Here is a 22532-nt window from a genome sequence, read left to right on the forward strand (position 1 = left end):
CACTCTGAGTTCAGTCTAACGTCCACAGCATTTATTCATTTCGACGTCCAGCCACGTGTATGGTGCAATGCAAGCTGGACCGATTCCGAAGAGATCACAGTAGATGGAATAAGTAAGTAACAATAGTGAATGGCATCTGGTGGTTTGATAAGAGTGAATGCCTCTCATTGATAATTAGGTAAATGAATACACAAGCCTAACCCGTGCTAAAAAATGATTTCATTCTGAAGTATAGAAACACGAGCTTACTTTGATTGACCTATCATCTACTTGCATTTCTTAATATGGCAATTCATTCCACCCCTAAACCATATGGATGGATATAAATTACTCAGTAATTATTTGATTGTACTTTGAGTAGAGTTAAAGTTTTTCTAATCATTCAATTTGTCTTCAGGAAGTGAAATAAAAATTAGATACGGCAAGATGAACACAGTAATGACAGCTAAAGAGATTCGTCAGGCTTTTATAGATTTTTTCAAATCGAAAAATCATGAATATATTCACTCCAGCGCAACGATACCTCATGACGATCCAACATTATTGTTTGCCAATGCCGGGATGAATCAGGTAAAATGAATTTTTCTCACACTTACTAATGGATGTGAAGAATGTATGATATAATTTTTAAATTCTATCAACGTCATTTTGTATTTGATTGCTAATTTCAAATAAAATTTAAGCACTCAAACTCAACTCTCCTACGTAATAAAATCGTAATTACATTTTCTTTCTTTAGTTCAAGCCGATATTTCTTGGCACTGTTGATCCTAATAGCGATATGGCTAAATGGGTCCGTGTGGTGAATACACAAAAATGTATTAGGGCCGGAGGTAAACACAATGACTTGGACGATGTCGGAAAAGACGTATATCATCATACTTTCTTTGAAATGATGGGAAACTGGTCTTTTGGTGATTATTTCAAGGTAAGACTTTCTCCAAAGTTCAGTGACGCTTGGTACCGAGCATTTCATGCATGTAGTTCTCAGTAAAATGGTGCTTTTAACCATTAACAGAAAGAGATTTGTGCCTGGGCTTGGGAACTACTTACAGAGGTTTTCAACTTGCCTAGCGATCGCTTATATGTTACTTATTTTGGCGGCGATGAGCAGTCTGGGCTTAAGCCTGACGAAGAATGTAAACAGATCTGGCTCTCACTTGGGTAACTAAATTGAAACACTTTGATTATTTACATGTATTTTATCCAATTACCAAACACTCAGAAAGAAGTATTGTATCAGTTAAATCACACAGCATATACAATGAATTTTTTTTGGAAACATCAGCAGATGAAAAACTAATTTAAATCTTGTACATCAGATAACCTTATTTCGATTCAAGAAATCATTTACTCACAAATATTCAGGGTTCCACCTTCACATGTTCTACCTGGCAATATGAAGGACAATTTTTGGGAAATGGGAGAGACTGGGCCTTGCGGTCCGTGCAGTGAGTTACACTTCGATCGTATCGGCGGTCGGGAAGTTCCTCATCTCGTCAATATGGATGATCCAGATGTTTTGGAAATATGGAATCTTGTCTTTATACAATTCAATAGGTAAACTGTCTAAAGGATCATGCAAATACGTCGTCTAATCATCACATGACTAGAATGACTGTATGTACATACGTTTCAGAGAGTCGGACAGTAGCCTTCGTCCCTTACCTAAAAAACACATAGATTGTGGACTTGGTCTGGAGCGTCTTGTTTCTGTGATTCAAGGGAAGAGAGCTAATTACGATACTGACTTGTTCATGCCGCTCTTTGACATGATTCAAAAGGGAACTGGAGCTCGTGATTATCAGGGTAAAGTAGGCAGTGAGGATACAGATGGCATCGATATGGCTTACAGAGTATTAGCAGATCACGCCAGAACTATTACAATTGCCTTGGCGGATGGCGGCATGCCTGACAATACGGGCAGAGGGTAGATCAAATATATACTAAATAATATAACCAACCAAAATCACAAATAATTAATGGCCTGTATTATGCTGTTCCGTATGCAGATATGTATTGAGAAGAATTCTTAGACGAGCTGTTCGATATGCAACTGAAAAGCTAAATGCTAAACCTGGTTTCTTTGGTTCTTTGGTGAATACTGTCGTTGATCTGCTTGGTAAATTTGATTGAGTGTAATAGCTATCTATTAGTAGCTGAAAGTATTCGTTTAGAGCTCATTGACTACTTTCACGTTGTATTATTGTAGGTGACGTATTTCCGGAAGTTAAAAAGGACCCCCAATCAATAATTGATGTGATCAACGAGGAAGAGCAACAATTTCTAAAAACTTTATCCAGAGGAAGAAATCTGCTAAACAGAACAATGGCAAAACTCGAAGCTACCAACGTTGTTCCAGGTGACGTTGCCTGGCGTCTTTATGATACTTATGGATTTCCAGTTGACTTGACGCAGCTTATGACAGAGGAAAAAGGCCTGACTATAGATATGAAGGGCTACGAAGAAGCCAAGAAGCAAGCACAGGCAAATGAAAATTATAATTTTAGTAACTGTACCGATTGTGAATATATTCTAGCTTCCCTATCCAGACATAAAATGTAATTATTAAATCACCATTAATTTGTAGCTGCTGTCTCAAGGCAAAGCTGGAGGAGTAGACGATCAAATCAATCTGGATGTCCATGCTATCACAGAATTACAAAATCAAGGGGTAAAGCCAACCAATGATAGCCACAAGTATAACTACAAAGCAAAATCTTCTGACAAAAATTCTGAATATGAGTTTGCGCCATGTATTGGTACAGTAATTGCGCTCCGATTTGCCAAAAAGTTTGCTGAGCAAGTGACTTCAGGTCAAGAAGTTGGAGTTCTGCTTGATCAGACCAACTTCTATGCTGAACAAGGTGGACAAATATACGATGAAGGATTTTTAGTAAAAGTCGGAGATGAGGTGGGGATGATTCGATAAATAGCTAAACATTTGCTTGCTGTGACTAGGAAAACCTTTTAAACATAATTAAATGTCATGCAGAGTACTGAAGTCTGCATAAAAAATGTCCAAGTTAGAGGTGGCTATGTTCTGCACATTGGTACTGTGGGTGAAGGCATCCTGAAGAAGGGTGATAAAGTCAACTTGAATGTTGACACGGCCAGGAGGAGATTGATTATGAGTAATCACACTGGAACTCATGTACTTAACTATGCCCTCCGTACCGTCTTAGGATGGGAAGCTGATCAAAAAGGATCTCTCGTAGCACCAGATAGATTACGCTTTGATTTTACCAACAAAGGCGAGTAGAATTTCACTTTGTACTTTTTCTGAATTTAAGTTAACAGTACATATGATAATAACGTGTAAACATTAGGTGCTATGACTGTCGAGCAAGTTAAACAAACGGAGATCAACACAAAGCAGCTGATTCAACGCAATGACCCAATCTATGCAAAGGAAAGTGGTTTGGCAATTGCAAAAACTATTCAAGGACTACGTGCTATGTTTGAAGAGACATATCCTGATCCTGTCAGAATTATCAGTATTGGAATACCTGTAGAAGAGTTGGAAAAAAATCCTCTAAGCAGTGCTGGTACTAAAACTAGTGTTGAATTCTGCGGAGGAACGTAGGTGTTCAGTTTATTGAAAAAAATTTTAGCAGCCAAATATTTTTGTCAATGATTGAGTAAATTTGTTTTAGTCATTTACATCGTGCCGGACATATTGGTGACTTTGTAATCGCAAGTGAAGAAGCCATTGCTAAGGGAATTAGAAGAATTGTAGCTCTGACAGGCCCTGAAGCAACAAAAGCACTGAAGAAAGTTGAGCTCTTAGAAAATGAGTTGAAAAAAATAAAATCAATTGTTGAAGCAGATAAAACTGGAGCAAAATCTAAAGAGCATGTAAAAGCAATTGTTGATTTGACAGAAGATGTGTCACATGCGATTATTCCTTACTGGAAAAAGGTAGGTCTGTCAAACACCCATTTGATTGATTAATTCGGATTCAAAAATGTGATCATTTTCTCTAGGACGAGATGAGGAACACTTTAAAGACTCTCAAGAAATCCATCGATGATAAAGAACGTGCAGCCAAAGCTGCTGTAGCTAATTTAGTAGTTCAGAAAACTGCAGATCTCATTAAACAAAACGTTGGAATCCCTATTCTAGTTGAAGTATTGGAAGCTTACAGTAACACAAAAGCGCTCGACTCAGCTTTAAAACAAGTCAAAACTTTATCTCCAGAAACTAGTGCTCTTTTCTTCAGTGTGGACAATGATGCTAAAAAGATTTTTGCTCTAAGTGCTGTGCCAAAGGTAGGAAACTTTTTTCTTTACATTTTGGAAGGAAAAAAAACACTTCAATCATAAAATCATTACACTTAAAAACTAATTGCAATCCTCTATTTCTACAGTCTGCAGTAGCCAAAGGACTGAAAGCTAATGAATGGATACAAGCAGTAGCTCCGTTAATGCAAGGAAAGGGCGGGGGCAAACCTGAGTCAGCTCAAGCTTCAGGCCCAAATTTGTCGTGTCTAAATAAAGCATTGGAAACTGCAAAGTCTTTTGCAAATTCGAAACTGGGCATCCCAACTAGCGGTACTGGGCCAATAAAAAAAGATACATTTATCAGTAATATCGAAGGACCAACACTTTATGCAAACAGTGGAAGTATTAAAAGCTACCGAGGTCAAATAGCTGCTAGATACAGTGGCAAAAAAATTACTGTTGAATCTGTCACGACAAAAGATAAGGTTGATGTAGTTCTAAAAGATAATAGCGTAACTCTCCGAGATGCTAACGCAATTGCTTTGTATTTGTCGAATGATCAGTTAAAAGGTGCGAAGAATGTGTTTACTGAAAGTGAAGTGATCCAATGGATGAGCTACGCTGATAATCATATCTTGACAGCAGTATTGGGATGGGTTTTACCAAGTATCGATTCGTCTGTATCCGCGAATTCGAACAAGCTATCTAAGATTGCTCAAGAAGATTGTAAAAAAATGCTGAACAGTCTAAACATCATTCTGCAAACAAGGACGTATTTAGTTGGGGAAAAAATTACATTGGCTGATATCGCAGTGTTTACATCATTTTTGCCACTCTATGAACACGTCTTTGATCCAGAGTCCAGAAAACCGTATCAAAATGTCAACCGATGGTTTCTCACTATTTTACATCAACCTGAAGTACAAGAGATTATTAAAAGCTTCAAGATTTGTGATAAGGTCGTAAAGAAGCACGGTGATTCTAAAAAAAGAAATGATTAAAGTAAATTCAACATTTCATTTGAAACAGAGTTTTTGAATGTTTATTTTTCATACTGATCATTGAACGCTATTTATTAAAGTTAGCTTTTATTTTTGTACTCAAGTATGGTACAAGCTTTCACCCAGAGTGGTTGATATTTCTTAGTGGACTCTAAACAGTCGTATTATGGAAATATATGTTATATTGTTGAAAAGACATTTCATCGGTGAGTAAGGATTACCGATAGTGCAATCTGATGAAATTTGTCAAAGAGTTGTGAACTTACAATAAAATGTTTATTAAACACCATCCAACGTTACAAATTTTTTACACTATTTCATCTTCGTCTCGTTTATTTTTATCTTGTCCGTAAAAATCTTTCCCTAGTTCATTGTTGTATAACATCCTCATCTCTGCTACTAGTGTTGAGAGATTTTGACCCATTTTTGCGGATATTGGAACGATTTGAAGCTTAGTCTTTTCTTTAAGCACGTTTAGGTTTTCCTGCAATAACAGTCACATAAGTATACATGCAATAATTACTTATAAACAAAATATTATACATCAAACAAATGTCAGCTAATTAATGATGGGATTACCCGAGCTTCAGGTAGATCCATTTTATTGGCTATGACAACCACTGGTCTATCAGCTAATTCCTTGCTAAACTGTCGAAGCTCATACTTTAAAAGTTCTAAATCTTCCCAAGGCTCTTCCACTGACATATCCAAAACAATCAATAAAGCTGCACATCGCTCAGCGTGTTTCAAAAACGTTATACCCAATCCTCTATTTTTATGCGAATCTGCTATGAGTCCTGGCAAGTCTGCGACTGTTGTTAAGAATTTTCTGTGTAAATTTATTGACACTCACGTTTTCTTAGAAATCAGAACATCACATGGAAAGAATATTATTTACCAGCAACTTGTTCATAATCATTATACTGCACCATTCCGACATGGGGTTTCAATGTTGTAAACGGATAAGGCGCAACTTTTGGTCTAGCTCTTGATATAGCACGAAGTAGTGTACTTTTTCCAGCATTTGGTAAGCCAATCTGAAGAACATTGAATTTTTTTGATTGAATTATATATAATGAAATTCGTTATTGTTTACAGAAGTTTAGTTTACCAATCCGATATTGGCCATGCTTCTCAACTCTAGTAAATACTGAAAGCTTTCCCCCTTAGCTCCATATTCACAAATCTTTGGTGATTGTTCAATGTCAGATTTAAAGAAAGCATTCCCATGCCCTCCTGCACCACCTCTAGCTGCTATAAACATCATTCCAACGTTGCCCAGATCGGCTACGATTTTTCCATCTAAAGAACGCACTATTGTTCCAATAGGAACCTTGATTACAAAATTGTCAGCGTTCTTGCCAAAACAGTCTTTGTTCTGTCCTTTCTCACCATGAGGCGCAGATACAATAGTTTTTACATGACTTAAGTTGTTCACATCTGTAGAAGCCTGAAAAGATATATATTTGCCTAGTGTCAAGAGATAAATCGACCAGACTGATAATTCGGTATTTGAAAAATTTGATCCTTTGTGAAATAAGAAAATTACTTGAAAAATAACGTGACCTCCGCTACCTCCATCACCACCATCTGGCCCAGCAAATTCATTAGCCCAAAGACGCAAAAAAGAAATATTGCCATCTCCTCCGTTGCCAGCTATTACTGTGACCTATTTTGAGATACGACACAAAAATTGTACACATAAATTTAGACAAAGTTTCGGAAATTACAGCCTGGTAATGAAATTTGAATACACTTTACGTGCCTGTTTCATGTCTATAAAATATTGACTTGTGGCCCCCTGTGCTTTGGGTTTTCTGTGTCTCAAAGCTACAGCAGGTTGGCCATTATACAGGCAGCTGGGACTATGAAAGGATCTGTTTGTAATCTCGTATGCAATGGAAGGATCAAGTATATGCACTGCCTGACAAGACGGTAGAATGTCTTGTATTCTGAGTATAGTCCGAAGCACGGAAGATGTTCCTAGCCTTCTTAGAGACTGCATGGTGTGTCGTTAACTGTAAGACCATAAATAGCAAACATGGTTGAAGAGGAAATCAATATTTTCAAAAATAACGACTGTAAGATATGGAAAAGTTTATATTTATTCACCCCTTAATATTTGTTTTTTTTATCAATACTTCCAATCTTAACTGTATAACAAGCAATGTCGCAAACCCTAAAATCATTCGTATTATTTGGTTACAGTGACATTTAAATGGTCTTCCAAGATATTAGTCACAACATTTTGATGAATATCGATTACGCGAGCTCTATACAATGGGAAGTAAGGGGATCGGTAGCCTATCCTATATGATCTAGTAACTTTAGCAGACTCTGAAAATTCGTACGCGCCTAGAAAATCAACAATCTCAATCAGGTTACCTGCAAATCGATACAGCGTGAGGTAAAAATTCAACTCAGTAAATTCTGGGCCTACAGAAAATGTAATATCGAAGACATATCTCAACGGATATATGGATGAAATACTAGGCCTATAAAACATATTTTTCTCAGAAAGTCTAGCTGTCATTTGTCTCCAATTTACAGTACCTTTAAATTCCATCAGATCTTGAAAATTCAAATCAGATATCAATGCTATGTTAAATGAGTCTGGTTTTTCTGCCTTTTGGAAAATATGAACTAACAGATTTTCAGTACCAAAGCCTTTTTCTAAGCTACGATAACCAACGCTTGTATAGCCAGGGAATTCATCACGTGAAAATGGTTGTACGCCTGTCAATAAAAAATTTCCATATGCAGCCATCTCTACAATTTGCCATGAATCATCCCAACGTCTTTGAGGACTGTCTGCAGGTGTGCCACCTTGCCCATTGCATAAAGACACCAATATAGATCCGGTTCGTTTAATCAGATTTTCAGCCGAGATGAAAAACTCCCTTAGTAATTTTCTGTTTCGACTTATCTTCATTTTACCTCCCGTGTGAGGGAAGTTGAATATTATTTTATCAAACTCTTCAGACACCAGCGGAAAGTATTCTCCTAATTTTGTCGCATCTACACCTAATAATACTCGAGCCCCTGAATAAATAAAAGTAATCAAAGTTTGGGATTGAAATAAATTTTCAAATGAGCTGACATATGCTTTTTCACACCTACCATGATTTCTCAAGTATTCTGCATTTTTTTTCGCTGATTCAAAGACGATAGGCGATTCATAACAAGTTGCAGTTAGGCTGATACTCTGATCAAGTTTACTCAGACAAACGCCGAATGAAAAATTACCCTCGCCAACTAGTAGCACCTTCTCATTTGAATGAAAAAGCGAAGTCTTCATAGCTCCTGAAGAATGGATACGTATTTTACAGGCTAGTATATTAAAGTATTATTTTCTTATTTTATTTAAGAATCTACTTTATTTTTATAAAATTAATTAACAGAGTTCAGTAGGTGACGATTTAGATAATTACTTATTATTCAAAACATTTTGTTAAATAGTTCCCGGGTGAAACAACACATAAAGTCTCAAAGAGATATATCGAATTTTAGGTTATATTAGGTTAGGTTACCAAAATCGTACCGAAAGCACAGATAAACGAGTTATACCTGGATTAGGGTTGTATTCAGCTACCAGATCTCATTTGGTAATCGTATTGAATAATACGTCCGTCTAACGTACTTTGTGCATCAAAAATTACTTTTGTTTATTATGGGGCCACAGTCATATTCGACCATAGACGTATTTTGCAGTATTTTGGATTTGCAATTCGCTGGCTGAGCCTCCTGGCTCCCCCTGCCTACCTATAAGGCTATAAGGAGTTGTAACGTAACTCGTAAGGCTCGTAAGTGACTGTGATCGACAATCGATCGACCGTGACTCGCTGGGCAACGCGATTCGATAATAAAATGGCAGCGCAGTGCTCGAGATTAGGATGTTATTAGTCACCCAACTGTATTTGTGATTAAATATCAGCTGGATGCGTAGCAAAACGTAAACGGAAAACTTGTGATACTGAACGGTACGGTTCCGCAGTTGCGTGACGTCTGCGTGATAATCAACTTGCCATTAATATAGAATTAAACGAACTACGAAACAATGGGGCTTTTCTCAAATTCACCGTTTGACGCTGACGTTGGTAAGAGTTCATCTACCCCTCCCAAACTTAATTTAACTTTCCTTGGACGTTAATCATATATATCGCATTTAGAAGCACTACTTTTCCTTGCAAGATATTCCACGTGACTCGTTTCTATCGCTAAAACGCTATTATTGCGTACGAGCATCAAACGCCTCAATAAATCCATCTGATTTCTCCCCCTTTTGCATTCAATCAGTTATTAGTCAATCGAGTTCGTTGATCAACTATTTTCCTTAATGTGTCGAAACTCGGTGAAAATTTTTCATTATATAGACTCTAATAGCGTCCCTAATCACTTATGTTTTCCATAGCAAACAAAAAATACCAGATGATTCGGTGAAATGCAATAGTTAATCTGTATTTGTTAATATCATGTTGCATTGCAGAGAAGGCAACCAATGAGAAAAATACGTCTGAAGAATGGGGATTGATAATGGATATATGCGACAAAGTAGGCAACTCTAGCCAGAACGCTAAAGATTGTCTTCGCTCCATTGTCAGGAGGTTAAATGCTCAAGATCCACACATTGTTATGCAAGCTGTAACTGTTAGTATCCGTTCTTTCTAAATAAGTACCAAAGAACAATATATATTTCAGATTATCTAGGGAACACGAATATACCTTTCATAATTTTAAATCTTTGAACTTTATTATAAAAAATAGCTGTTGGATGCTTGCGCGAGCAACTGTGGAAAGACATTTCACTTGGAAATAGCATCCAGAGATTTTGAAGGCGAATTGAGAAGGTTGATAGCCCGTTGTCAACCAAAAGTAGCGGAAAAGCTAAAATCACTATTGAAGAAATGGGCTGAAGGAGATTTTAAGACGGATCCACAACTTAATTTGATTCCTAGTTTATACAACAAATTAAAGAGCGAGGGCTTGGATTTCTCATCTGTCCCAGATATGGTGAGAAACATTATAGCTTAAGATCACATTTACTAACTTGACTTTGGAGACCTGGTTATGAAGTTGTGTGATGCATACTACAATGTACACTGATAATTAATGACAAAAGCAGTATTGAGAAAAGGTTTTATCTTTGTGGATTTACGTGTGTACTGAGAGTTCAATTTCATTAGATAACATATCTGTATAACGAATGAAGCATATTTTTATTTTTGCAGCTGATTTGAATTCTGAACTAATTGATCGGTTTTATTTGTTTTCAATTTTCACATAACATAAATGTAATATATAAATTATTCATCCAGATGCACTGAAATATAAGTACACACAGATATATAAGCCGACAGTAAATGTTGCGTACTTACAACTGATAATATTATACATACATTGAAATTGACATCGCTTTGAAACTGCTTAAGCTATTCAAACCTATTTGGTGTCAATAATACGGAACGATCATAACTGGCAGATCACATTTTTTTTTAACTACAAACATTCATACGTAATTAAAATCTTTCAGCCTAAACAGACCGTTATCAGTAGAGATCCGAACGTTGTAACAAATTCTCAGGAAGAAGAAGATATTGCAAAAGGTAAGTAATAGTTGTATTGGTCATAGCAGAACAGTTGCATATCACTATTTTCCTAATTTATCATTACTTTTTTGAAATAAAAATTAATCATAACTCTTATTACATGTTTTTTTGTCTTCGTTTTTTACTACCAGCAATAGAACTTTCGTTAAAAGAGAACAAACAACATCATCATTCTACCATCTCGCACAGTTCACCATCGGCAAAGAAGTCTAGCAGTTTATATCCCAGTGTCAGTACAGCGTTGAGTTCAGCTAGTAGTACAGATGGAAGAAAAGTTCGAGCTCTGTACGATTTTGAGGCAGCTGAAGATAATGAGCTCACATTTCTAGCTGGGGAAATAAGTAGGTATCCTTAAGCTTGATTCATATTTCAATGAAAGTTCTTTGTTGATTGTTATTCTGACTCTCTTACAGTTCACATTCTCGATGATACCGATCCGAATTGGTGGAAAGGAACAAATCACAGAGGAGAAGGCTTGTTTCCATCTAATTTTGTCACAGCGGATTTATCCGTTGAACCTGAACAATTTACAAGTAAGAAACACCCTGAATCAAGATCACAGAGAAACCATTGCTGATTTGCTGTTAATACTTTCAACTTTATCTTTATAGAACTGGAACACGGCAATAAAAAGTCCGTGCAATTTGCGGAGGAAGTTGAAGTGAAGACGGTCAAACATGAGCCAGAGATAATCGAGGTTGAAATTGATGAACCTAAAATGGACCGACTTCTCCACCTGCTGCATGAGGCTGACCCTGAGTGCGATTCGACTGACACGCAGGAAATGTTAGATTTGGAAGGTGCAGAAGTTGTCTACAATATTTTTCACTTCATTCTCATATTAATAATTTTTTAAACATCGAATGTTTTGCATCTTTTCCAGAACAAGTTACAGCTATGGGACCACTTATAGATGCAGCTCTGGAGAAGGTCGATAGGCGACATGCCCAACTAACGCAATTAAGCTCGGACCTGGTGGATGCTCTCAATCTGTATCACACGTTAATGAGGGAACCGCCACCCCCGACCCCGACGAATTACACGTTACCAAAAATGCCTCCAACCCACGTCAATGCTTACCAATTTCCAAACCAAGGACCGCCTCCACCTCTCGTTAGTATCTCATCCTCAATCGCAGTTTTCTCTTTCAATACTTAACTGCTATGAAGACATACTGAGAAGGTTGAAACGTCCTATTGTCAAATGAAAACCGGTGAATGCAAAAAGGAGCTGCTTACCTGCGCAATTAATAATATTCATCTAGCACTTGACTTCACTAATTTACATTTTGTAGATGTACAATGGCATGCCTCAGCAGCCTTCATTCAACACAGCGGGTATGCCTCCAGGAGCATATCCACCTGGTATACCCGGGAACGAATACATGGGTCCCGGAAACATGGGAAACGTGAATTTACCGCGTTTTCACATGCAGCCTGGCCCGCCACCGTCTGGTCATCCTCAGGGCCCACCACCACCTGGGCCTGATCGAACAAATCTACCTTATCCTCAACAAGGGTAATATAATACTCTCTTTTTTCCTAATATTTTCTGTACATGAATTGTGCGAATTCTAAAGTTTTCGTGTAATTTCTTGGTAGTATCATTTTGCCATCTGTGTATACTTACAAAAAATTTCCCAAACAGCTTTCCACCACAAGGAGGTCCTGCAGGAGGTTCTTATGCTGGGCCACCAGGGCCTCCAGTCAATCAACAACCTCAATATGCTCCTCCAAATGGACAGCATATGATGTAAGCAAAGATGTAATACGACGTTCCAAAAAAATTCCCTCGTACTCTACTCAAGTTGTATAATATTATTATCATGAAGATTATTATTATTATTACTATCATTATTACCATTATTTAAATACGTGCGCCCAATGTAGTCAGAAAGCCTGGGTTTCGATATTCAAATCAAAGACTTATATGTTGATTTTGTTTTCGTATTTTGTTGCCTTAAGATTTTAGTTCAGGTTCCGTTTTAAAATGTCTGACTTTGTGTTTTTTTAATAAATGCATATTGCATTAGTTATGTATCTGCCTATTACTGTATACATTAGATTTTGGCTTAAACTTATAATTATTTTTATTTGCAACATCAAATTTACAACACCACGTACATTATTGTCGGAACTGTGAAGAATAATATTTTCGAATATTTTGAATACAAAGTGAACCGTTTCGGAAGACAATGGCGGTAATACTATACCTAATTAATTTCAAATGCGAACAAATAGACCTTGAAGATCATACCGATACCTAATTTATCCCACGGTCCTATGTGATATGAAAATTGTCATAGGCAGGAAACTGAAGTAAACGACAGAAGTTAAATACGTTGAACGGACGAATAATTATTATTTAACTTCGTATGTTGCTGTAATTTATTAATACTATTATTATAATTATGTTCCATATTAAAAAATAGGAGATGAAAGTTGGTAAAGCTTCTGTTGCTTACTTAAGTTAGTTTTAAAGCGTATACAAACCACAAGAGGCTTGGTCGCCTGATACTGTATAAAAAAAAATTATGTAATAATCAATATATTAAAATGGATTGATGGCAGTTATGTGGAAATGTATGCTGGTTGCGTCTAGTCTGAAGTTTGTCCGATGCTTAATCTTTTTTTTCTTTGTGATAATGTACAATCGTCGCGGTGAACGCTTGGCTGGAATTGTTTACGATCTATCTGAGAGGGTATAACACAATGATGACAGTGAAATCGATTAATTAAAAATGGAAACTAAGACAAAGACTGAACTATCTTTTATCGAGAGTTTCCTTGCAAACATCAAAGCCAGTCAGCCAAGTCAAGTGATTGCAATTTCAGCTAATAGATAATATATGCATTTCCTATTGTAAGAAAAGAGCCTGTTGCAATAAAATGAAGCTAGTTCAAGTGCAGAAATCTCACTTTAAAGTAACAATCACACATGCATACACACATACATACATATATATATTTTGAGAAAATTACGACTTTGGTGTAAGTGTCGTGTTTTTGTAAGTACTTGGTATAATATGTAAATTATAAATAAAAAACAGTGAACATAAGTCCTTATAAGTTACAAGTTAATGTAAACGATACTATAAAATGTATACCTATGTTACGTTGCCATTGAATTACAATTATTTACGTAAATCTTTTCACATCTATTTCCTTTGAACAGATTTCCGCCGTGTTAGTTATTATCTGAACTTTTCAAATGCCTAATCTCCCCGATCTCCCTTGCGGTTATGAATAATGAATGATTAGACAATACTATTGTTGCCCACAGAATAATAACAAACACTTTATCTCGACAATGACATTTATGTATTTGATTCATCCTATTATTTGCCCTTGGCATTTGCTGTAAAGACGTCAGAAAGGATTCATCGCTATTGCAATACGGATTTTGATGATAAAATCACCAGATTTTCGAATCATCGAAATTCGTTGTAAATTATATAATACGTAGAAAAAAATATTCAATCACTGTAAAAACCATATAGCGTGGTTATGCTGAATATGTATATAACGTGAGTGATACCGTGGGTAATTGAAATGCTTGATATATCACATACACCTGAACTCTCGATTATATTGTTAATTGGGAAATTTGCGACTATTTTATGAGGTGTTTTAAATGCACCTGACCTTCACGAGTATTATTTACATATTTATATCCATCACGAGGTAGAAACTGATGCAACCACGTAATATCGTCCATCTCGGTGAAAGTGGGAATTCAATCGAACAGAAATAAGACTCTTCAAATTTAGTTAACTAAACATCTCAACAGCAGTGTAATGCGAATAAAAGTTCAGCGTTTCTTTCGATTACGAAATCATTTCAATGCAATGAATTATACGCGGCTGCTCGACCTTAGTACCTTGAAATTTAAGTAAGTTTTCAAGTAATATTGTATAGAACATCGTGTTATCGACGCACGCACCATGGACTGAATGTAAATATTTTCATACACATCTTGATTCGAACATTCGAACATTTTGTTCTGAACAAACGCTATCTACTGGATCGTTCAAGGTACACCTTGACATTTGTTTTGCTCCAATGATCAATGCCAACCGATCATCATTCCCGGAGATCTGGACCGGGTCTTCAAAACCCGAATGAATTGCCCAACTCGTGATCATCGCTGCACACACGCGTACGTATTCAAATTTCACATTCAAACGTTGAACGCTGCGTATAGATACGTGTGTAGATCGTTGCATAACGATCTATAAAGATCAAGTAAACAGGTTCAAGTCGATATATCCGCGAACACAGGTAGAAAATTTTAACGTCTTCCAACATTCGCATGAATTTGGGAATGTAAATTATTGTAGTAGAAATATTTCATCTAAACACAGCGAAAAAACGTCGCATTTCTTTAAGTTGTACAGATTGAGAATTTTTTGGTACAGAATTACTTGCAATCAAAAATCTTACAAACTTTCGAACAACCTTCGAGAAACCTTCTGTATCATCAATATTCCCAAACGAATGTAGGTAATTCTATAGAATTCTCTTAACTAATGAGATATGTACAAAAATTATCTGCAAGTGTTCCGTTTGTGTTCTATTAGATCGTCGAGACGGTTAAATTTCAACCGAAATTACTCTGTCGATATGAACATGAAGTAATTTAATCTCCTAATTCCTTTTAATCGAATAGCAGCAGAATCGAGGCCCTTGGATTTCAAGGCGGCTCCAGATATTTCGCAGAAACATTTTGGACAAACACTGATTTCAAACTTGCGGCACATTCGTGTATACGTATACGTATCCCTATACCCGTTAAAAGCATTACGAATGTGTGTAAGTTCGAGACGATTTATATCAAGTATTGAGAAATATATGAACAGATTTATATTCAAAATAGTCATATGCATAGCCTAGATGACGTCTCTGGCGCCTGTAATAAACGCCGTATATCGGCACCCTTTCGCAAAGAATGTGGGCTGAGCAAGGATTGGGTTACTGATTTGAAAACGAAAAAAGAGAATAAAAAAACGATCGTGTCAATAAAATGCGGTCGTAACTCGAACGACTGTGGCACAATTGGTTTGAATGAATATTCTAGGGCTGCATTATGACTAGGCGATAGGAATTCAGACAGCAAGAAAGGAAAGGGAAGGCAACCGGACTCGTAAGTTTAAACACAGGACTCAAGGCGTCTCACGCAATATCGAAATATTTAGGCAGGAAAAAAGCGAAATCTTCCATATTCATACGAACGTACAGTGTAAGGTATAACGTATGATAATTGCAGGTATTGCATTGCGCCGAAAATGATGATGAACTTGTCAAAATTCCATGTCCATCCCTGTTTACAAGAGTAAAAAAAACGAGAATGGCTGCAATTTTTATCTACGCTACACCAACGATATAGGCAATGCTATACTGGCTGAGATGATGTGAATTTTTATTCCTAATTTCTCACGTGCTAGTCTGAAGCATTCACGACCTTCTCTCATCCAATCGCTACGCATTTCAGCTCTAAGGTTGCGAAGCTGACGATGTATTTATTACGGCCTTTTTCTCATTCTCACTTGCAATGCTTAATGACCGTTTGTATCACAGATGTAAAGTGCACTTCGGGAGCCCTGACCTCCCTCGCCGCGATAGTTGCACCATCACATGAATCACAATAGTGTACAATCTTGATTTTCGTTGTCTACGATTTTCTCGAGATATACCGCAGATTAAATAATTGTCAAGTACATGGAACGGAAAAAAATTTCACATTGCAAGGAAAACCAAGTTTTTAATCATGTCCGGAACATCTCAAAATCGGTCAAAAAGTATTTCTTTACTTAAATAAGGGCATTTTGAGTAAATATTTCCATTTTAAAGTGAACGGGTTAACGTGCTAATGTGTTTCATTCAAACCCAATGCAAGTACTTGTGCTGCCGTGGATTTTTCCACGTAGATCATTTATTTTCCAAAACAAATCCGAAAATCTAAAAACATTTTCGGTCCCATCTGTCACGTCTTTTAATATTTGTCGTTTGCAGTTAATTATACGTGTACACAAACGTTTCTATGAATAAGTCTTCCGTGTTTATCGATTATAAAAGCATTATAATCACAGGTCGTGTTCACTGATGTAAATTTGTCGTTTCGAGATACAAAGTCAACAAGAATTATAGCCTCTAGTGGTTTGTTCAATAATTTAAAGTAGCAGTGTTCTACACCGTATTTAAATTGTCTTCCTTGCTGTACTTAAATATAAAATAATAATATTTACCCAATGAAATAAAATCCAAACGGAAACTTATACCGTAGTACGAAAATTACAAGAGTGGATAACGAAATAAATTCAGATGGAAGACACCTCTGTGAATGCTTGCGTGTCTTCAGTCGCGCTTCGTCATTGGCTTCGAATTTCTCTCCAAGTTGTAGATATTTACATGTTAAATTCTTCTCTAATCGTATACACGTAATGACCCAAAAGATGTATGAAAAAAAAAAAAAAATCTCGCGTGTTTCTACGAAGCGTTTTATGTCACTTTACGATCCTCCTCATCACGATACTGCAGACTCTTTCCTCAAACTCATTTCAAATTCAAGGGCACAATTTAAGCACGGATTCACTCATTTTCGGTCTTTGGTCTCCGGCCTCCGGATCTCAAAACGTTTTGACCTTCGCGGATGATTCGCGCGTGTTCGCGAGAGGTAATTATCTGTCTCAATTCAGAGATCAATTATAGTTTCACGGTAATGCCCTCCTCCTCGTTTATATCCCTAAACGAAGAGAAAAAATAACACGAGGAAGAATGGAGGAATAAAAAATGGTCATTCGGCATAAAAATGAGAAATAATCGATCGAGAATATGAGAAGCCGAATGAAGATAGAGAGCGTTGACCAGGTACGAGTGTAAAAAATATGTTTACAGGTGGAATGAAAAGTTTAAAGAGCGGCTTGATGTGTCGGAACTTTGATAATTGAGGAAGATGAGAAAAAAAAAAACAGAACGCCCGAGGCAAATGTGCACCCACGTGAAGTAAAAAGAAAATTTTTGGACCTTGACTGAACAAGCTATACCTATAGATATTGATTGCGCAGCATTCTTGAATGTTTTTCCAAAGTTTTTGAGATTTTATTTATACATCCCCGAATGCCGAATGACTCTTGCAGCCCGGGTATATAACATGTGTATGTGGTACAGGTACATACATAACGTATCATGTACTGTAAGATCGCGTGACCAGATTTAAGATTTTATTATAGAAATATATATCATAGTCACTGAGAGCCTTGGGATCATCAGGTGGCTCGGAGTCAGGAATGAAACGAATCTTTAACGTCGTCCTTAAAACCGAAAATTGCAAAACACTCGAACCGAGACCGATCTATATAAAACACACGTCGACATACACATTGTATATGTTACGTGCACCATTCTGCACTAATTCCCACCGTTGAAACTATGTATCTATAACGACTTGTTACTTTATCTCAAGGCTGATCGAAATATCAAATTCGACGTGTAGGCATTTTGTGATGCGTCTAGACGAGGCCTGCTCGGTATAAGTGCAATTAGGTAAGAAGGCACCCGCCTATATCCTTGACCGATCAAATCAGTAAGACGGATTTGATACATTGAAAGTACCGAAATTTAGATCAATGAGACGGACTCGATACGTCTAACGTGAGGTATAAGATAAAAATTTAGTCCAGTCAAAACAGATGAGGTAATAATAGCTGGGTGGCTTGTCGACATATTTCTTTTCAACTAACAATCAGATCAAGCCCTTTTACGCCCGCAGTGCCGATTACAGAATAATAAAGTCATTAAATGAATTTCAATGCCTTGATATAGAATGTCCGGATCAGAAATAGTTCATTGAAAATCAACGCCTATTGCGATAAATCATAAATAGATCCCTAAAACGCTCGCAATTAACTTTAAATTTTATTATAAGTATATCCTACAGGTTGCACACGGGGTATGAGAGTATTACCAGCTCATCTTGCCTACGAGTTTCGTTCATTCTCGTTTCGCAATTCCACACAACGAACGTGCGACTTCTCTTGAGCAATTTTCACGTGATGCATGCATACGTACACGGTTACCGTGTACATATAAATAATGTAACTCTGTACGACGTACCGGCAGAATTATTCACTATTTATCCGAATGTAAAAATTATTCCACCTCCGCAATACCGCCGTGTGAAACGGTCGCAATATAATGTCAAATGCAAGAGTTATTTGCACAAAGAAAATAATATTTATACGTATAGCTCGTGGATACACACATATATATAATGAATATCTATTATCTATGGATGGGTATCTTTAAAACAAAAGCGGTGATATATCGTTCTTTGAAATATCAATATATTACGATGGTAGAAGCAAAGAATGGAAAAGGAAACACTCACACGTCGACTGAGGCGCATTCAATTTCTCTGCCAGTGCAAACCTGCTGGCAAAAATGAATAATAAGACTGAAAGAACTTGGATCAGAAGTCAGTCCGAAAAAATAGCATAATGAATATTAAAGTCGTTCGTATAAATACACATACCCGAAAGATCGATAGCGATGATTGGAGAACTGCGAGTGACCCGTGGAGATGATAAATGGGGACAAGCGAACTGCAGGCTAGGATCGCGTGAAAGATCAAAAACACTTTGCATTGTAGCCAATTAAATCCAGCTGCACCTCGGCAGCTCGTCACACTATCATTCTCGGCGATTATTCTTACCCTCGTGCAACACGATATACATTAGACCTATATTATTCACCGGCAATTAAGGTGACATCCTTTTCCTCGTGTAACGACATCATACGTATTATATATGATATAGCTACCACTTTGCCGTCTACGATGTTGATTTCATTCTACAACGATGGGAATTCCGAGACTCAAAAATGTCATATGAGAAACTTTTTTTTTTACCCACCGTCTTTGCACAAGTGCAAGAAAAGTCAGTGTGGAGTAAAAATTTTATTTGCAATCCGACGCCATAAAGTTAATGTATAAGTAAAAGCCACTCATACTTTTTTTTCTTGATTCATCTCAAATTTTTTTCACCTACGATCCAAACGGTATGTTATTGAACAGAAGAGATGTTACGATACTTTGAAAATTTTTAAAAGTTGAACGCCCATCTTCGTAGGCACTATACCCATGTGACTTCAATGAAATCAAGAGTGCATTTTTCGAATAAATTGGGATCATCAACCCCTTAAGCAGTGAGAAAAATTCCACTGTTGTGCGTTGTTGCGTTGATACAGAAAAGATCAAACGTCATGCGGTGTTATGAATTTGAGTAATTTGCGAGTACAAAAATGGAAAACTATAGAGCTGTAACGGATAGGCGGGTGGTTGACATTGGGTATACTATACCCGACTAGCTGTTCGGCTTAAATCACGCATACTGGTTAGTATGAATGGTGAAAGTTGAGTTAGCGCATCCTCAAGGTTACAAAAGTGCCTTAGAGGTGATTATATCTACGCTATTATAATATGACGCCTTCGCGAAGCAAATTCTACATGCGGATCAACCTGATCCTACGTCCTTAGGAGGTATATCCGCAGGATATAACTATCAGGAAAGATCGCTGCATAATGAGGGAAAATATCGAGAGTCTCGATGCAGGTTTGTGCCATCTGCATATTGATCGGCGTTGCATGATAATCGGTTACCGTGCTTTCTTATGACTGCGAAATTTTCGCGAATGCACATTTTATCACCGAAATTTCACAGGTGTGCAAACGGATCAATTACACGGTGTTATATCGACGTGTGCGTACAAGTTACGCGTAAAAATGTACACATCAATTACGCACGCGCATTATTACGCCTTTGCAAACATTCCATGCCTTGCGCTTGAACCAAAGAAGGTTTAAATTTATTCTGCACATTTTTTTGTCATTTTTTTCTCCACCCGCAGCTGCACGGAGTGAATTGATGTCACCAACTTCGGAGTAGGTATTACACGAAATTAAATATTCAAAAAAGGCAAGAGCAATAATAACGGCATCGTTTCGTTCGTGCCGCGCTTATAATCAAACTTATCTTATATTCTCAGATTATATATCTTGCGGTTTTTATTTAATATTATTTACCGGCCTGTGTATATATATAGGTGATAAAGCATATAACATATGTGCACATTCGGGACTGCATCATACCTATACGTGATATTAGAGGCGTGTGTTTTGCAGAACAGCTATTACAATTAGTCTTCGATTTTCTAGATTACTACTTGCACTCTGAATCTCCATACTATAAACTTTTTTTTTTCAATCATTAATAAACAGTATCTGCAGGAGAAGCGAGTAACTAACATATTCGTTAATCAAAATTCTGCAAGAAGTGACGCGTAGATACGGTTGCAAAATTTTCAACCGGATAAAAATGATCGTAACCGGTTGTATACTTCAAAAACATGAACTGCAAATTTGGATCTCAATTTGAAAATCCATGGTATTTTCACGATAAGATCAAGGTTGTATATACGGATAATTCTAATCCTACGGTTAAATTTCCCATACAACACGCTTTAAGAATTGGAAAATTTTTAGTTCAAGCTTATACTTGAACAATAAGATCAGCTGGATCTGAAGATCAGTGATCCGCACGGTGAATTACGTAGGTATGTATGTACACCCAAGATTCGAGACAATCGTGAATTTCTATAATCCATCTTGTATATACGAGCTGGACCGCAGGTAACGTGGCAGAATAAATATAAGTTGAAGCACCTGAACAATTAGCAGGATGGACTTTTTAAGTGCCGACCGTCACCGTCTCGCTGAATAAAATCGTTACAAGTTGACGTAATTTTTGGCTTTACCGTGTAACGCAGGTGACTCTGGAGGACGGAGGTGTTCCTATTAGGCAGCGTGCGTGCATGCGAGTCGGATCCCCGTCCGTGGCGTGTACTTGTAGAGACTTTGAAGCGAGAGGTGTAGTTGAAAACGAAAGTTCCTTGACCATCTTATTCACAGACGAACTGACACAGGCACGTGACGTTCCTGCAGAAACGCAACATAAACGCGAATCGGACACTTGAAAGAAACATGCGCGTAATATCAAGTCTCTCGTCGCTTATGTTGCAGGTTCAGCCAGTATAACACGCCTTCCCTTCCCCGGGAAATCTGGGCCAAATACACGCCGTTGACACACTCAGAGTGGACGCACCTCTCGAGATAAATCACAACATCAACAAATTGCAGCTACCTCGCATTATAACGTATACATATACGCCTATACACATGTATACATATATACCCACACACATATATAACGAGTTTCACTTTATTCGTTATCGACCGTTTAATACCCACGCTCTAACTATTATGTGTTCTCCGACATTTTTCAACGTTTATTATTAGGTGTTTTGGCGAACGGGATTCGGAGGAAGAAGAAGCCCGTTCTCGAATGGTTAAAACAGGATTGATATCGCAGGTCCTAAATACCTCTACAGTTGACATGGTTTTCCTCTTAATTCTATACAAGTAGATACTGCAATATTCAATAAAACTCAAACTTCGATAATACCTTGCGTTTACTATAGCGTGTAATTTGCACGTAGAAGCAAATATGGAATCCCAAACTTGAGCCTCGTGTCGAGAAGACTCAAAATGGGTAATGAAGATCTTTGATATCTAAATTTATACAAGATCCATATTTATCTCGCGACGACAGGGGGGTATGATCCTAAAAATAGTCTCACCATTGCTGCATG

The 22532-nt window shown here is 37.2% G+C and overlaps 3 protein-coding genes across 7 annotated transcripts; 2 read left to right on the forward strand and 1 right to left on the reverse strand.

Moving 5' to 3' along the window:
- The first annotated feature begins 45 nt into the window (after positions 1-45).
- On the forward strand, positions 46-5316 carry LOC124405758 (alanine--tRNA ligase, cytoplasmic). The gene is made up of 14 exons (XM_046880926.1): positions 46-178; positions 398-570; positions 740-928; positions 1019-1164; positions 1369-1560; positions 1640-1930; positions 2013-2122; positions 2213-2487; positions 2591-2914; positions 2996-3254; positions 3330-3582; positions 3657-3921; positions 3987-4271; positions 4370-5316. Exons 2-14 carry the CDS (start codon positions 427-429, stop codon positions 5222-5224), a joined length of 3588 nt encoding a protein of 1195 aa, XP_046736882.1. The 5' UTR covers positions 46-178; positions 398-426; the 3' UTR covers positions 5225-5316.
- Positions 5317-5385: 69 nt separating this feature from the next.
- LOC124405760 (mitochondrial ribosome-associated GTPase 2) lies at positions 5386-8922 on the reverse strand. Of its 5 annotated transcripts, none has more exons than XM_046880930.1 (6): positions 8792-8922; positions 6990-7242; positions 6336-6893; positions 6123-6261; positions 5804-6036; positions 5386-5708 (listed from the first exon to the last, which is right to left on the reverse strand). In XM_046880930.1, exons 2-6 carry the CDS (start codon positions 7227-7229, stop codon positions 5532-5534), a joined length of 1347 nt encoding a protein of 448 aa, XP_046736886.1. In that variant the 5' UTR covers positions 7230-7242; positions 8792-8922; the 3' UTR covers positions 5386-5531. The 5 variants fall into 5 exon arrangements, with proteins under 5 accessions (XP_046736886.1, XP_046736887.1, XP_046736889.1 ...); XM_046880931.1 differs by lacking the exon at positions 8792-8922 and having other exon boundaries at positions 6336-6674; positions 6774-6893; positions 6990-7308; XM_046880934.1 differs by lacking the exons at positions 5386-5708; positions 5804-6036; positions 6123-6261; positions 6336-6893; positions 6990-7242 and adding exons at positions 7295-8266; positions 8345-8527 and having other exon boundaries at positions 8792-8913.
- Positions 8923-9059: 137 nt separating this feature from the next.
- On the forward strand, positions 9060-13976 carry LOC124405335 (signal transducing adapter molecule 1). Its single transcript, XM_046880146.1, has 10 exons — positions 9060-9321; positions 9711-9871; positions 9989-10234; positions 10755-10827; positions 10962-11171; positions 11244-11363; positions 11442-11630; positions 11714-11943; positions 12125-12348; positions 12478-13976. Exons 1-10 carry the CDS (start codon positions 9282-9284, stop codon positions 12584-12586), a joined length of 1602 nt encoding a protein of 533 aa, XP_046736102.1. The 5' UTR covers positions 9060-9281; the 3' UTR covers positions 12587-13976.
- Positions 13977-22532: the final 8556 nt, after the last annotated feature.

This window comes from Diprion similis, chromosome 4 (assembly GCF_021155765.1).
Source record: "Diprion similis isolate iyDipSimi1 chromosome 4, iyDipSimi1.1, whole genome shotgun sequence".
Lineage (NCBI taxonomy): Eukaryota > Metazoa > Arthropoda > Insecta > Hymenoptera > Diprionidae > Diprion > Diprion similis.